The 17,319-nt window shown below is 34.5% G+C and overlaps 1 protein-coding gene across 2 annotated transcripts in view; it reads left to right on the forward strand.

Moving 5' to 3' along the window:
- ZNF148 (zinc finger protein 148) overlaps positions 1-17,319 on the forward strand; it is a 120,179-nt gene that overhangs the window by 42,077 nt on the left and 60,783 nt on the right. For both annotated transcript variants that reach the window (XM_041722505.1, XM_041722499.1), the window contains one exon: positions 9,684-10,032. In XM_041722505.1, coding sequence (XP_041578439.1) covers positions 9,700-10,032 — 333 coding nt within the window. In that variant the 5' untranslated portion in view covers positions 9,684-9,699. The remainder of the gene's footprint in view (positions 1-9,683; positions 10,033-17,319) is intronic.

The following is a 17,319-nucleotide window of genomic DNA, read 5'->3' on the forward strand; positions in this document are numbered from 1 at the left end:
GGTGTTTGTATCTGTTAGAAACTTGGGATTTTAAATTTTTTTCTTGAGAAAACAGTGTTAAAGAGAAAATTGAGGAATAATGATATCATTTTAGATTTTAAGTTTAGCATAGAAAAATATGTGTAGCTTATTATGTAATCTGAAGTGAAATTTAAGTGGGAAGTTGTTTTCTCTTTTAACCCTTTTCTCAGTAGGGTATTGTGTTTTTCACCTACCCATCATTAATACGTATAAACCTACATTAAATTTTTCAGAATTTCCATGGAAACTCTGTTTTCATACATGGGGAAATTAGACCTGTTAGTAAAATTTAATGGTGTTTGGCATACAGTTTTTAAAATATAAGAAAACATACCATACTGTACATTTGTACATAATTGTAAGTTTGTCTGCCCTAAGGAAGTAGTCACGTAGATAATTCATTAATCATTTATATTAGAGGTATTAGTTAAAATATAGACTTGGCCATGATGACAGAGGCTTTAAAGGTAGAAATATGTTTACTCAAAAGTCCATGTGTAAACAGTACTGAGATTTTTAGAAGCTCCAGAATTATGACCTGGACATCTTTATCTTGCTCTGATATTCTTTTTTTAAATTTTTTTTTAAAGATTTTATTTATTGGAGAGCAAGCACAAGCAAGAGGACAGCTGAGGGAGAGGGAGAAATAGGCTCCCCACTGAGCAGGGAGTTCCAGGTGGGGCTTGATTCCAGTGCTGTGGGATCATGACTTGAGCCAAAGGCAGACACTTGACTGACCTAGCCACCCAGGCGCCCCAGCTGGCTCTGCTGTTCGTAATATGTGGTTTCTCTGTTGGGGTCCAAGATGGTTACTGTTATGTCTGTCAGCAGGGAGAAGGAAGTACATTTCCTTCCCTTTAAGAGGAGTTCTGTATATTATTTCTACTCATATTCCAGTGGCTATAACATTGTCACATGACTACAGTCAGCTGTAAGGGAGGCTGGGAAATGAGTCTTAACTGGTAGCCGTACTATTAGGTAAGAAGGAGAAAACAGGTTGGTGGGGGAAGAAGGAGGAATTTGTTGTCTCTTATACTAGGATTTATATCAGATTAACTTTCTATTTGTCTAGTTTAGGTTAACATTAAAATATATTTTTTAAAGATTTTATTTATTCATGAGAGACACAGAGGCAGAGACCTAGGCAGAAGGTATTAAAAGTTAAAATTGACTTGAGATAATTCCTCATTTTGTTGCACTGCCAATAGGTTGAAATGATGTGTCTAATATTTTAGACTCTAAAACAAGGGTGGAATTGAACACCAATAAAAAATTTATTATTAAAAAAAAATAAAACAAGGGTGGGGGCCTTGGATAGGAGGATCTTTTTGGATACACGTAGAGCAAAATGATCTGTAACTAGTTCCTTCTAATTCTAAAGAGTCTGTTATTCTAAATGTTGAGATAAGATTAGAACAATTTATTCTCTAAGACATTACACACTTGAGAGTTATTTTTAGATGACAAATATTTCATCATACATTGTTTTTTATGGTTCTTGTCCTTTACTGTATTTTGAAACAAGTATCAAATACTATATATTCTATTACAGGATTTATTAAAGGATTGGAAACTAGTTGTCAGTTTGCCACCATGTTTTATGTCAGCATATTTTACCTTTGGTACCCTTTTTAAGAAACTGGAGATAACAGCTAGTTTTGATAAATTTCTGTACTTGTATACAGCATTTTATAGTAGGCCTTGATTTAAGTTTATTACTGAATAGTATAAGATGTTATAGGTGTTTTTGGTAATGAAGGTAAAAATGCATCCTTAGTTCTGTACTTAACAAACGGGGTTTGTATTATTAAAGTGAGAGCATTTATCTAAGTTTAAAACATGTTGATATTAATAGTTAACAGTTCTCTGTTCTGAAATGGGTTTTGGTTACTATGTAGTACATATTAAAAATAACTTAGGTGTTTAATGTTCATAGTGTACAGGGAAGTTTGTTTTAAGAAGTCTTTTTGCTACTCCTTTTATTATACAAGACTGTAGAAAATTCATAGTTTCCTAACAGAGTAAGTATTTTTAATGTTAATGTTTGGATTGTGGATATTGGCATAAGATGTGGTGAATGAAAAAACTAGATCCAACAGAATGTAGGATTCTGTTTTGCTTGGACCTTTTTTTTTTTTTTTTTTTACCACCCCTTCCCCCTTCAAGATAAATTGTAGCTGTTTCTTAAATAGTATGAGTTGCTAAAAATTTGATGTTTTAATATTTTTAAACATCACTGTTTTCTTGTTAACATTGTTTTAGAAGACTTCAGTGATGGGTATTTGGAATATAGAATATACTTAGATTCTACTTTATTTGAGGGGGGATGCAGGCATATAGAAATGCCTGTTAATTTTGACTTAAATATTTACAAATTATTTTTCTGTGGTTTAAAAAGGGTCAGGGGTTTTTCTTGTTATATTGTGTTAAATGATGGATCTTAGCCTATACTTTCTCTTATTTAATGTCTTATTGTTGCTAGCACTGATCAGAAAGGCCATTTTGTCCAGTTGTCATTGTCATAAATGATACTATTATAATATTTTGAACAAGTAGTAATTTAAAAATCATCAAGGAGCATAGTTTACAAGATATGCTTTATGGATGCAAAACGGTAGTTACACAAAGGTGTAACTGAAGGGGTTTCAGAATGTGGAATATACTTACACAAGAAATAAGCATTGTTTTTAAGTTAGAGATGAAACACTCTCTGTATAGATAAAATGATTCTTTTGAAGGATGAAAAAATAGGAAACTTCATAAGAATGATCAGTGGCAAATTGTTAATTCCATATTGATCATGGTTTTCTTTGTCTCTTGCTTTGTCTAACCAGTTGATCTTGAGGCTGATTGATATCTGTATTTCCAGTGCTATTTTTAAGGTATAATTCCTCACTGACTCCTTACATGGGTTAGAAATGTTAGAATCCAAATTAATACAACTGGCATCCTTCAGACAACAAGGAGTTTGCTGAACATGCTTTGGGTCAGAAGTAATTTGTAAAGCCTAGTTTTTCTACTGTTCCAGAATAGGTTCCTTTGAGTAATTCTGCCTCCAAGTGAAGTTTATAGGTTGAATGGATTCTGGTACAAGGCAGAGATATTGTTGATTTGGGCGTTGGGGGGGGGGGGGATATTTTGAGTTGGAAATTATTCTTTCCATGGAAAAGAATAATTTTTAATTCCTAAGCTTGCCCACTATAATCTGTTTTAATTCATAAAGTTGGAAGCTCTACATTGTTCAGTAAAAGTTGGATGGAAAATAATAATTCAACCAAACTAAATAAATAAAACACAAAAGGAGTATTTTTAAGTGAGGAATATTTCTTTCATGTTTGAATGCAAGATTTAATTAATGGTGATAAAGTGGCAGATGAATATTTGTGTATGTTCTGAACGGGAACTAGCTGCTTTCAAAAATTTTAGAGGATTATGGCAGGAGTCTTACAAATCAGTTTCACCTTAAGACGTACAACCCTCTTTCCTTTCATATGGGTATATCTTTAGAACCACTCATATATTTATCAACCATGGTTAGGATTATTTTGTTTGATTTCCAAGTGAAAATGGGGAGGTAAGAGGAAGAGGGTTTCCTGAAGTAACTTGGTAAAGATTTGAAGACAATGGAAGGATTAAGACGGCATATGTAAGCCTATGAAAAAAAGAATAAGAGAAATTTACTAAGATGTGAGTAATAGATGGAAGTGGGAAAGTAGCAAATGTAGGAAGTGTCCATTTCTTCCAAAAGAGAAAAGGCTATTTTGTGTTACAAAGTTCTCCCATGGTACCATGAGGTGGGAGTAGCCAGCTAAGGAGACTTGGATTGCTTTACCAAGCCGAGCAGTGGGGACAGAGTGGCCTCAGAGTAGGTGAGTGAGAAGAGGAGTTCTGTGAGTTCCTAATGCATTCAGAGCCTTTTCAAGTAGCGAAGGTTAGTATAGTGTGGCAAAAAGTGCACTAAACCAGTTAAGCCTGTTTTGAAATCCCAGTGTACCTCCTAGCTACGTGACTTGGGGAAACCCCAGTTTATTGGTTAAATAGGGATATACTATTGTCCTGAGTGTTACTATACACATGTTAAGTGATGTAAATGTATATAAGTATACTCAGCACATTGTCTTACATGTAGTAGATCCTCAACACATACTAGTTGCCCTTCCACTCCAGGTTATGATAATCTCTGAACTTTATAGTATAGACTCAAACCTATTAATAAATTTAGAAAGATATTTTTCTTATTAATTGTATAGAACTCCCTTAAATCAGTAGTTGCTTTAAGTGCTTTGCATAGTTGATTAAAAATGAGTAGTAGTGGCCAACTTGTCCATATGTTTTGTTTCTGTTAACTTTGTCTTCTGAAAGTTAGCCCAAACAGTCCCCTCAGCTTAGAGTAGAAATAATTATCACAGATGCTTGAATTAAAAGTCCATGTGTTTAATTTCTTACTGAAAACCCTGACTCAAAGCTTATTTACTCTGTTTCATCTTATAAATCTATAAAGCTTACTTTTTAATTGCTTGCACACAGTTGATTAGAAGCATTAAATTAGAAGGTGATGACAAGGAGTGTCAGCTGTCTCTTCTGGAAGACAGGAGAAAGTGATGGCTAGTAATTTATGTTCTCTTAGTAGAGCATTGCCATTAGGCTTAAATGACTAGGGGTTACCTACTTGACCACAATTTGAATTACTTTTACATAGCTGAACCAAACGTTTTTCAGTAGGAAAGGATGGTAAGGAGTGTATGGGCAAGGGACCATGGAATGGAGCAAAAGACTGTATTGTGGCCTCCTAAATATGCCTATTGCTGTATCTGTCAGCTTTTTTGACAGAGTGATGGAAATGAGGGAAGAATAAAACTTAGAAGGGGGAAAAGACGACAGTTTGAAGTAATCTGGTAAAGTGCAATTTAGGAGAAATTGGCCCAAGGTGGGCTGGCCTTTTCCTTTTTCCCTCTCTTTTGCTGTATTCTAGTTTTTAATGATCCCTTTTCTGGGTAACTCTAAACTTCAGAAGAAAGAGGGCTCTTTAGCTGAATTAGCCCTAGGACGTCATTGTCTGTCTTGTCTTGGTTCTTAACAGCTGTGACGTTTTATACTTTGTCAGCTGCCCACAGCCCCTTAAAAAAGAATATGTCATTGCAAAGAACTCAGGGTGGCTGGTTGCTTATTACTCCACCAGGCCATTCTTTTTCCCCACTTGGACAGAGGCTCCTGGGAACAAAAATTGTTTCTTTTTTTTCTTCCAGAGCAGGCTTTCATGTAAGTGACATGATTTAAAGGAAGCATTATTTCTTTCTTCCTCTCTGCTGTGTAATATCCCTAACACCTGAATTTCCATTAATTGTGTAGCTATTTGGGTCAAAAAGCAGTGGCCGATTTGACAGTTTAGCAGGAAGAGACATTTAACTATTTGCATTTTAATGTAGATTGATTACATCAGTTTCCTTTCTTTACACCTGATTGATCCTCCTTGAAAGTAGCTGAAATTAGAGAACGGAAGTAGCCTGTGTTAACTCTTGAGTATGGGATCTTTTGTTGTATTCCAGTTGTTGAATGTGCAGTGAAGCACGAGAGTTTTGCCTGAGACCACCACGTAGGAGTTAGAAGGGAGAAAGTTAAAGATTATATAAGTGTATGTAAGAGAGCTTCAGGACAATAAAAAAAAAGGTCTTATCATTTTTCTTAGTGTGGCTTTGTCCTTTTTTTCCTTTTACCATAGGCTTGGTGAAATTAACTATTGTATGAGAGCCTTATCTCATTTCCTGTCCAGCTTACCCTGCCCAGTTACTAGTTGAGATGTGTGATACAAGTATGGGCCACTTTATCTTCTCGATTTTTTTTCATGTAATGTGCCTCGGAGAACTTTTCACGCAGCACATACAGTGTCTTCATTCCGTTTATGACCGTGTGTGTTCATTGTATGGTTGAATCGTGATTAAGAGATAATCTATCAGTGGATGCTTAGGTTGTTTCCAGTCTTTTCCCACTAAAAGTGCACCAGATATCTTGCACATACATCTTTAGTTAATTTTGATGAATTACTTTATAGGATTGTGTATATTCTTAGCAATGAGGTTGCTGGGTCAGGGTATGTGCAGTTTTCATTTTGATAGATATTTCCAAGGCTTGCTTTAAACCTTTGTCAGAGTAGTGTTCACTGATAATGAAACCTGTATCTTAGCATCTTCTTGTATTTCAGGGAAATCATTTTCTCCAAACAGTTTCTTGGCTAGCCAATTACTTAAAATGTATGGCTTAATTTGGGGTCATAGTAATAAGAAACTATATGTAAAAAAGGGAGAGAGATTCCTTTTTCTGTGTCTGTAGTCTCTTTTCAAGAAACTTTTTGAAGAGATCATATTTGTCATATATTTACAATATTTCCTCTTTTCCATTTACTTTTTCTATCCTGAAGTGTGGTATCTTCCTGTTCTAAGTCCCTCACTCTGGCACTTAATGTAAGCCTGCCTTTTTTTCAAAATAGACTCTGTCCTCAAAGTATTTTGACTTCTTGAGTACTTATGGTTTTATTTTTCATTTTATTTTATTTTATTTTATTTTTATATTATTGTTTTATTTTATTTAAAGATTTTATTTACTTATTCATGAGAGACACAGAGAAAGAGAGAGGGGCAGAGACACAGGCAGAGGGAGAAGCAGGCTCTGTGTAGGGAGCCTGACGTGGGACTTGATCCCGGGTCTCCAGGATCACGCCCTGGGCTGAAGGTGGTGCTAAACCGCTGAGCCACCAGGCTGCCCAGTACTTAACTCTTTTATCCTCATGTTAGGGATAACATTAGTAAAAAAATTAAAATATAATGTTTGTTTTCATATGTACATTTTATGTTAATATTTTAGAGGTATAGTTTTTTTTTTTTTTAGAGGTATAGTTTTAAATAGTATGCATATACTAGCATATGCTCAATTTTCTTTCTTTCTTTCTTTTTTTTTTAAGATTTATTTATTTATTCATGAGAGACACAGAGAAAGAGGCAGAGACATAGGCAGAGGGAGAAGCAGACTCCTCACAGGGACCCCGATGTGGGACTCAATCCCGGATCTTGGGATCATGCCCTGAGCTAAAGGCAGACACTCAACTGCTGAGCCACCCAGGCATCCCTAGGATATGCTCCATTTATAAAAAGCGATGAGGTGCATGATCAAAAACAGTGGAGTTTGGGGACCCTTGCTTTAGGGAAATGTAGACCTTGTGTGGGGTTAACAGGTCAGCTTCAACTGGGCTACTTTTTCTTCAAACTAAGTTCTACACTAAGTCAGTTTCTTTAAGTTGACCTTTTAATGACGTCTTTGACCTCTCCTATATTCCTTAAAAGCTTAAAAGTTTTTTGTGTTTTGTTTTTAATAACGGTGTATGTGACAATAGCAGCAATGAAGAATTGCAGTAAAGAGTGGCTTTTTGTATACATAATTCCCTTTTAAGTTAGGGGCTTTCCACATTCTTTTTTTTTTGCTTTCCACATTCTTTAAGAAAACGTTAAATAGATGAGAAGAATGTAATTGACTTGGTAAGAACCTCCAAAGAAATGGCCAGAGTAAGTAAATTTTAGCCCTGTAAAGACTTCATGTCTCACTTACTTGTGGGATAGTTTATCTTCTAAGAACTGTGATAATAGAATATTTAGAAGAGAACAAGTTTTTGGTGATTTACTTAAAATCTTTGGCCTATAGCTTTTTCAAGTTTTCTACTTAAGTATTTTGAAAAGTAAAATCAGATTGTAGGTTCTTTGTTTTATGTATTCTAGACTGATACTACCTGGTACCGGGGAAGATAAGATTAGCAAGTATGAATTATATTTTTTATGTTTTTACTTAGCTGTTTATGTGTTTTTTTGAGTTGTTCATTTAAGTACAGGTTTCTCAGTAAATGATAACCTTAGTAAATGAAAGAGTATTTAAATTTCAGTAATATATAAGAATGTAACTGATCATTTATTTTACCTCTGAAAGCTATGATCAAAATAGTAACCGTAACCTACCTGATTAATTCAGGAGAGAGGTGACCAAACTGAAACATAGTTAATGCATTTACTACTTGTGGACCCTTCCCTTTGGGTAGGTATGTGTGTTAATTTTACATAGGCTGACAATAGAAATTGATTTTGGAAAACAAACTTTGACAGTGCTTTCACCTTTGTTAAGATGAATTTCTTTGGATTTCTGATTATTATGTTAGTTCCTAGGGTAACACAGTGGAATTTGAATTTACAGCAATGAGTTAGAAGGGCAGATTTAATATTGCGTGTCTTTTCTATAATGAGTAAATAAGGTAATGTTATTATTTGATAGTGTCTAGTTCTTATGACCTATTAAATTTAATCATGCTCTATTTAAGACTATATTAGTAATGGAAGTATCACTTATTTCACTTTAACAAATTTAAAAACATGCATAAAAAATAAAATTCTATTATAGTAAGTTTTCAAATTATAGATAAATATAAATATGGAAAAAACTTCCAACAATTTCACTACCCAGGGGTAATGTTAATATTGTTAGCATTTTAGATAAACCTAAACATTCAAAATGTGCATTCAAACGCACACATATTTCCTTTAATATATTGGGATATCCTCCCATTTTCAAATACTGTTCAAGAATACTTTTATTACTGTATACATTGTTTTTTGAGTTTCAGCAGATTTTAACTTTTCATTGTAGTATAATAATTGACAGAAACATGCACATATTGCAGATGTACGACTTGAAAATTTTACAAAGTGTGCACACCTGTGCAGTCAGAATTCAACTCAAAAAATATTGCCAGCTTTCAGATACCCCCCATTTCCTACCTACTATCAATAGCAACCCTCCAAAGGTAGCTGCTATTCTTCTGATTTCTATTTTTAAGAAAAACTATGAGATATAATTTACATGTTCTAAAATGTACCCATTTTCAGTGTTCAATTCAGGGAGTTTTAGTAAATTTACCAAGTCATACAGCCATCACTATAGTATAAAACATAATGTATGAATGAAGATATTTTAACCAGCTTCATTTTGTTGAATACATAATGTATTTCCATTTCCAAAGAATATTTCATATTTTATGGCTTTTGATGCATTCATTGCCTTTGAAAATAATTGAGCTAATTCTCTTACTGTTAGTAAATGAGTGTCTTTTTTTTTTTTAACCTACCTCAACATTGAACATATTTTTTTTAGAGAGGCACTACAATCTTGGTGGATAAAATATGGTAGTTCTGTTTTAATGTTCATTTTTTTATTACTACTGTATGTGGCTATTATTTTATATATTTTATATATTTAGTGATTTGCCTGGTAGTGGTTTGTCAATTTATTAATGAATGCACTTCAAAAACTTTTAAAAAGATATTTTACTATATTAAAAGATATGACTCCTTTGTTACAGCTATCTCCAGTTTGCTTTATGTCATACTCGTTTTTCATAATGATATAGGTTAAGATTTTATGCCTTAATGTCAAAAATGAAAATTTGCATTTTACTCTACCAGCCTTGGAAACTTATCTTGGTAATTTTAACATTGGAGATGAATACTGAATTACATGAATAAAATTTTTCTATTAAAGTGTGTACCTTTCATAATTAAAATTTTAAAAAGTATCAAGTAGACATATAAAACTAATTTATTATGCTTTGTTGCCAAACTTGGTCTTTCTAGGCAGTTATACTTAAGCATGAACATTGACGACAAACTGGAAGGATTATTTCTTAAATGTGGCGGCATAGACGAAATGCAGTCTTCCAGGGCAATGGTTGTAATGGGTGGAGTGTCTGGCCAGTCTACCGTGTCTGGGGAACTGCAGGAGTCAGTACTTCAAGACCGGAGTATGCCTCACCAGGAGATCCTTGCTGCAGATGAAGTGTTACAAGAAAGTGAAATGAGACAACAGGATATGATATCACATGATGAACTCATGGTCCATGAGGAGACAGTGAAAAATGATGAAGAGCAGATGGAAACACATGAAAGACTTCCTCAAGGACTACAGTATGCACTTAATGTCCCTGTAAGTAATTCCTTTATAAGATTAACTTATAGCTATAATCATAATTAATTTTGTGTTAAGTAATACTTCAAGTCATTGAGGAAATATCAGAAAATGTTTAAAGGTTTAATAGTTCAAATGAGTGTTCTTGAGTAGGTATACTAAATGTTGACAGAAGTCACATTTGAAAAAGCAAAATTAAGTTTTCGTATTCTATACAGTTTAGAAACTTCTCTTTTCCAGGATGAAATTTATTTCTCTGTCAGGATTACTATGTATTAAATTTTAAGTGATTAAATTTTAAAGATTTTAAGTTCTGGGTTTCCTTGAAGAGTAGAAAGATTGAATCTTGAGCATAACTAGAGAAAGATAAGACACGAGAGTTTTTTCCTTCAAATTCTGTAACTTAGCAATTCCTAGTGTCTGTATTTTTTTATTATCTTTTTAAAAACTATATCAGCTCTTTAGTTTTTCCTGTTTATCCTAGGTGTCATGGTTTAATCATAATGTGTTCTCTTGTAGGCACCCATGACTCTTTTGCATCCTTGTGTTTTTATTTTTTCCTGATGACCATCAAAACCATAACCATAATGTAATCCTCTTCTGTTCTTTCTGTGATATTAAGCCTGGATTTCTTTCAGTATATTTAATACACTATTGCTTTTTCTTTTGCTTCAGAACCTTCATACATCCTGCTTGTAGTATTCCCCTCAGCCATACCTGCTCTGTATTTTTTAATCTAGTTAGTGGTTCATCATTATCCACGTTTCCCCTTCTGTTCAGTCTAGGTTGAGTTCCTGCAATAGGGACTTGTGGTTACTTGTTGAGGGTCTGTCTCTCTCATAGATTGTAGGCTCTAGGAGAGCATGAGTTTTGTCTTATTTTCCAGTGCATCCTGGGTGTTGGCACATTGTGTGAATGAATGAATAATACTTGTGTTCTAATATCTGTGTGCACCAACTTTTACCTAGCCCATTGCAGTGGCCTTACCTTTTTTTTAGTCTGTTCTTGTGATGCATTACATAATTGATTTTTGAATGATGACCCACCCTTGCATACCTGTAATACATCCCACTCAGTTGTGGTATGTAATTCGTACTATATATTGTTGGATTCATTTTGCTAATAAGTTGTTGAGGATTTTTGTATCTGTGTTCATGATGTACATTGGTCTCGTTTTCTTGTACTATCTTCGTATCTGATGTTGATTAAAATAGAGTAATTCTGGCCTCATAGAATGATCTAGGAGTATTTCTCTGCTTTTGACTTCTGGGAGAGATTGTAGAGAATTGGTATAATTTCTTCCATAAACGTATGATAGAATTCACCAGTGAGTACATATGGCCTGATACTTTCTTTTTTAGAAGGTTATTAATTACTGACTCCATTTCTTTAGTAGATACAGGCCTGTTCAGATTGTTTATTTCTTCTTGTGTGAGTTTTTACAGATTGTGCCTTTCAAGGAATTGATCCCATTTCACCTAGATTATCAAATTTGTGGGCATAGAGTTCATAATATTCCTTTGTTATGTTTTTATTTTTCATTTTTAAAGATTATTTTTTTATTTGAAAGAGTAAGAGAGAGAACGTGAGTGGGGCGGAGGGGCAGAGAGAGAAGCAGATTCCCTGCTGAGCAGGGAGCATCATGCAGGTCTTGTGATCCCAGGACCCTGAGATCATGACCTTAGCTGAGGCAGATGCTTGACCAACTGAGTTATCGCTATACCTGTTGGACAACAATTCCCTGTTTTTCTCCAGACCCCAGAAAGTAGAGGCTTTCTGATTTTACTGCTATTTTAAAAGAGTCAGTTTTTGGGCAGCCCAGGTGGCTCGGCAGTTGAGTGCTGCCTTCAGCCCAGGGCCTGATCCTGGAGACCCGGGATTGAGTCCCACATTGGGCTCCCTGCATGGAGCCTACTTCTTCCTCTGCCTGTGTCTCTGCCTCTCTCTCTCTCTCTCTCTCTCTCTCTCTCTCTCTCTCTGTCTCTCATGAATAATAAATAAAATCTTAAAAAAAAAATCAGCTTTTGATTTTCTCTATTGATTTCTAGTTTTCAGTTTCACTGATTTCTGCTTTAATTTTTATAATTTCTTCTGTTATTTTGGATTAATTTGCTTTTCTAGTTTTCTAAGGGGGACGATTAGATGATTGATTTTAGATCTTCTTTTCTAATATATGCATTCAATGCTATAAATTTCCCTGTAAGCACTGCTTTAACTGCTTCCCACAAATTTTGATAAATTGTAATTTTATTTTCATTTAATTCAATGTATCTTTTAATTCCTCCTCAGATTTCTTCTTTGATCTACATATTATTTAGAAGTGTGTTGTTTAATCCCCAAGTGTTTGGAGGATTTTCCAGCTATTTTTCTGTTACGACTTTCGAGAATAATTCTGTTGTGGTCTAAGAGCATATATCATATGATTTTTGTTCTTTTTAATTTGTTAAGGTGTGTTTTATGGTTCTGAAAGTGGTCTGTGAGTGCTCCACATGAGCTTGAGAAGATTGTTTTGCTGTTGATGGATGAAGTCCTTTGTAGATTGCATTAGTCTTTTAATAGGACTGACTGTCCTATAAATATAGATTGACTTGTCCAGTCTGTATTTCAGGTAGTTTCTGTAGTGATCTTTCCAAATGAGATTTATACTTCTCACTTCCCTATGAATGCTTCTTCAAAGGTTCCTGTTGCCAAACAGCTAAAATACAGCCTATTGCAGAGGCAGAGAGAGCCTGCATAATCATAATCAGATCTCTTCTAACAACCCCTTAGGTTGTAGTTCAATAGCTTCTCTCCCTGTTCATACTTTAAGCATATCAAATTACTTTAGTTGCCCAGCTCCACTATGAGTTTTTCTATTACTTCTTCTTTTTTTTTTTTTTTTTTAAAGATTTTATTTATTTATTCATGAGAGACACACAGAGAGAGAGAGAGAGAGAGGCAGAGACACAGGCAGAGGTAGAAGCAGGATCCCTGCGGGGAACCCAACGTGGGAATTGATCCCGGGTCTTCAGGATCATGCCCTGGGCCGAAGGCAGGCGCCAAACCACTGAACCACCCAGGGATCCCCTCTATTACTTCTGTATATGTTGTATATACTTGAAATATTCTTTGATTAGCAATCTACTAGTTTTTACTTCTCAGCTTAAAAGACTTCTCTTTTGTTTGGTTTTCATTATGATAACTAACATTTTGCATTTCTTTGCTTGCAAGACTATAAGGTTGCTCTTCCACATCCTGCCTTCTAACTTTGTGTTCTCAATACCTGGGTTATAGTAGGCAGCCAAATATTTTTTGAGTGAAAAAAACATGTATATGTGTGTCTGTGGGTATGTGTATTGGACAGCTGCATAGACTTGTATAGCCCACAGCCCATCCAGATACAGAATATTTCTGTCATCCTAGAGGATTTCTGTCTGTTTCTTCCAGATCAGTACCCTTGAGAACTTTATTGTAATTAGAATCGTATGTCATTCTTGGGTCTGGCTTCTTTTGTTCAGCACAGTGTTTTTGGTTTTTCCATGTTGGTTGAGTGTATCAGTAAGTAGTTTATTCCCCCCCTTTTTTTTTTTTTTTGAGTAATATTCTTTGTGTTGTTGTCCTAAAATTTGTTTATTCATTTCCCCTTTTATGGTCATGTTATGACTAGTTTTCAGTCTTTATGGATAAAGCTGCTTGAGTGATGAACATTCTTGTACAAGACCTTTTTTCGTTTCTTTTGGGTACATCTTTATAGAATTTAAGCCATTTCTCTTGGGTTTTCATTTTCTTTGCTTGATCTAGTGTCTGTCTTTGCATCTGCATTACACTGTCTTGATTGCTGAATATTGCATAGTAAATCTCGAAGTCCGGTATCGTGGTCTTTTGATTTTGTTGTTGTTCTTGCAAGACTTTTGTGACCATTCAAGGTTGTTTGTATTTCCATGTGAAATTTAGAATCAGCCTTTCAGTTTCTGTAAAAAGAACCAAGTAGGGTTTTATTGAGATTAGATTGATTCTACATATTGACTTGATAAAAAACATCATCTAAATAATAGTGGCTTCCAATCCATGAACATGGTATATTGTTATGTTTGTGTAGGTTATCTATAATTTATCTTAGCCTTGTTCTTTTCAATGTAGAGTTACTGGAAATATATTGTTAAATTTATCCCTAAGTATTTCGTGTTTTGGATGCTATTGTAAATGGCATTTTTAAAAAATTTCAATGTTTAATTGTTTATGACTACTATATAGAAATGTAGTTGATTCTTTTTATATTGACCATGTATCCTGTGACTGTTACATGTATATATAAGTTCTAGTAGTCATTTTCTTGATTCTTTAGGTTTATTCAGAGTCATATGTCTGATCATATTGTTCATGCATTTTACATTTTCCTTTCTAATATATTTTCCTGTACCCCCACCATTACCCCTACCACCAGTATACCTTCTTTTTCTTGTTTTGTTGTACTGACTGGGACCTTCAGTACAATGTTGAATTGATGACATCTTTGCCTTGTTCCTTATCTTTAGGGGACTGCATTCAGTTTTTCACTGAATTATTTGAGATGTAGGTTTTTTTTATAGATGATCTTTGTTACATTGAAGAAATTTTCAAGTTTGCTGTTTTGAAAACAAAAATAATTTGTAACTTCATCAGATGCTTTTTCTACATCTATTAAGTGATCATGATTTTGTTTTTCTCTCCTTACTATCTTAATGGTGAATGTTGATTTTCACATGGTATTAATTAAAGCAACCTTGTATTCCTGGGATAAACTGCACTGGGTCATGATGTGTCATCTTTTTTATACATTGCTGGATTCAGTTTACTAATTTTTTAAAAGTTTTTTTTTTTTTTAAGATTTTATTTATTTATTCATAGAGACCCAGAGAGAGAGGCAGAGAGACAGGCAGAGGGAGAAGCAGGCTCTACACAGGGAGCCCCACATGGGACTCGATCCCAGGTCCCCAGGATCACACCCTGAGCTGCAGATGGCGCTAAACCGCTGCGCCACCAGGGCTGCCCATTTTAAAATAGTTTTTAAGTGTACATTTATGAGGGATATTAATTTTCATGCAATATCTTTGTTTTGGGTGTGCAAGCTTTATAAATGGGTTAGGAAGTATTTCCTACTACATTTTCTGAAAGAGTTGGTGTAGGAATTGTACATTTCTACTTTACATATTTTTGATAGCTTCACCACGAAGCTAATCTTGTACTAAGTTTTCTTTGTGAGAAGTTTTAAATTCCAAGTTCATTTTTTTTTTTGAGATTTTATGTATTTATTCATGAGAGACACAGAGAGAAGGGGGGGGGGCAGAGACACAGGCAGAGGGAGAAGCAGGCTCCATGCAGGGAGCCCAATGTGGGACATGATCCCAGGACTCCAGGATCACACCCTGAGCCAAAGGCACGTGCTCAACTACTGAGCTACCCCGGCGTCCCTCCAAGTTCAATTTTTAAAACATATAAGGTTTCTTAGATTTTTAAACTTTTTTCTTGAATCCATTTTGATAAGTTGTATTTTTCAGGGAATTTGTCCATTTCTTCTTACTGTTTAATTGAACAAAATTTTTCATAATTTAAAAAATTCTTGTATTGTCTAAGTATCTATACTGATTTTTTTCTTTCTCACTCCTGATAGTGGTAGTTTCCCCTTTTCCCGATTAGTCTGGGTAGAGGTTTATCAATTTTATTGGTCTCTTCAAAGAATCAGGTATTGGTTATTGTTGGGCATTTCAACTTTTTTTTTTTTTTTTTAAAGATTTTATTTATTTGTCCATGAGAGACACAGAGAGAGGGGCAGAGACACAGGCAGAAGGAGAAGCAGGCTCCCTCTGGGGAGCCTGATGTGAGACTCAATCCCAGGACCCTGAGATCATGTCCTGAGCCAAAGGCAGATGCTCAAACACCAGGTGCCCTATTCATTTCAGCTTTAACTCATCTTTATTTTTTTCTTATTTCCTTCCTTCTACTTACTTTGTTTTTAATTTGCTCTTCTTTTCCTACCTTTTAAAGTAGGCTAGAAGACTATTTTAGGTCATTCTTCATTGTTGATATAAGCATTTGAGCTATAAACTTCCTTTGTGATTTCATTTTGACCCATGAATTAATTCGAAGTTTTTTGCTTAGCTTGTAATGTTTCAAAGTTTTTGTCATTGATAGCTAACTGTTGTGGTCAGAGAATGTGCAGTGTATGATTTCAGTCCTTTTAAATTCATTGAGACTTGTTTTAGGACTCAATATATGCTTAGTTGGTCAATGTTTTATACTCACTTGAAAAGAGTGTGTATTTTGGAAACTATTGGGTAGGTTATTATATAAATGTCAAGTAGATCACGTTGTCCTTGATCATGTTACGGTTTTCGACACTTTTAAAGTTTTTATTTTAATTCCAACTAGTTAACTAACATACAGTTAATATTAGTTTGGGTATATAGTATAGTGATTCAACAATTCATACATCAGTAATCAAAGTAACCCTTTTAAATCCTCATCATTTATTTAACCCATTCTTCCACCGCTCTGCCTCTGGTAACTTAATAGATACAAGTAAGAATCTGTTACTTGATTTGTCTTTCTCTCTTTTTTTCCTCTTCATTTGTTTTCTTTAATTCTGCATGAGTAAAATCAGATGGTGTTTGTCTTTCTCTGGCTGAATTATTTTGCTTAGTGTTATACTTTTTAGAATCATTCATGCTGTTGGAAATGGCAAGATTTCATTCTTTTTTTATGGCAGAATCACATTCCATTGTATATGTATACTTTTTCTTCATCCATTCATCAATCAATGAACACTTGGACTGCTTCCATTAATCAGCTATTGTAAATAATGCTGCAGCAAACATAGGGGGGCAGCATGTATCCCTTTGACTTAGTGTGTTTGTACTCTTCGGGTAAATACCCAGTAGTGAGATCGCTGGATGATAGGGTAGTTCTGTTTTTAACTTTAAGGAACCTCCATACTGTTTTCCACAGTGGCTGCACCATTTTGCATTCCTACCACTAGTGCACGAGTGTTCCTTTTTCTCCACAGCCTTGCCAACACCTGTATCTTGTGTTATTGATTTTAGCCATTGTGACCTGTGTGAGGTGATAACTCATTGTATTTTTGATTTGCATTTCCCTCATGGTAACTGATGCTGAACATGTTTTCATTTGTCTGTGGCCATCTGTATGTCTTCTTTGGAGAAATGTTTGTTCATATTTTCTGCCTATTTTTTATTTGGTTTATTTGGTTTTTGTTGAGTTTTATAAGTTATTTATATATTTTAGATTGGTCTTCAACACTTTATCCTTTACTGATCTAGTTGTGTTCCA

Source organism: Vulpes lagopus, chromosome 1 (genome assembly GCF_018345385.1).
Source record: "Vulpes lagopus strain Blue_001 chromosome 1, ASM1834538v1, whole genome shotgun sequence".
NCBI lineage: Eukaryota > Metazoa > Chordata > Mammalia > Carnivora > Canidae > Vulpes > Vulpes lagopus.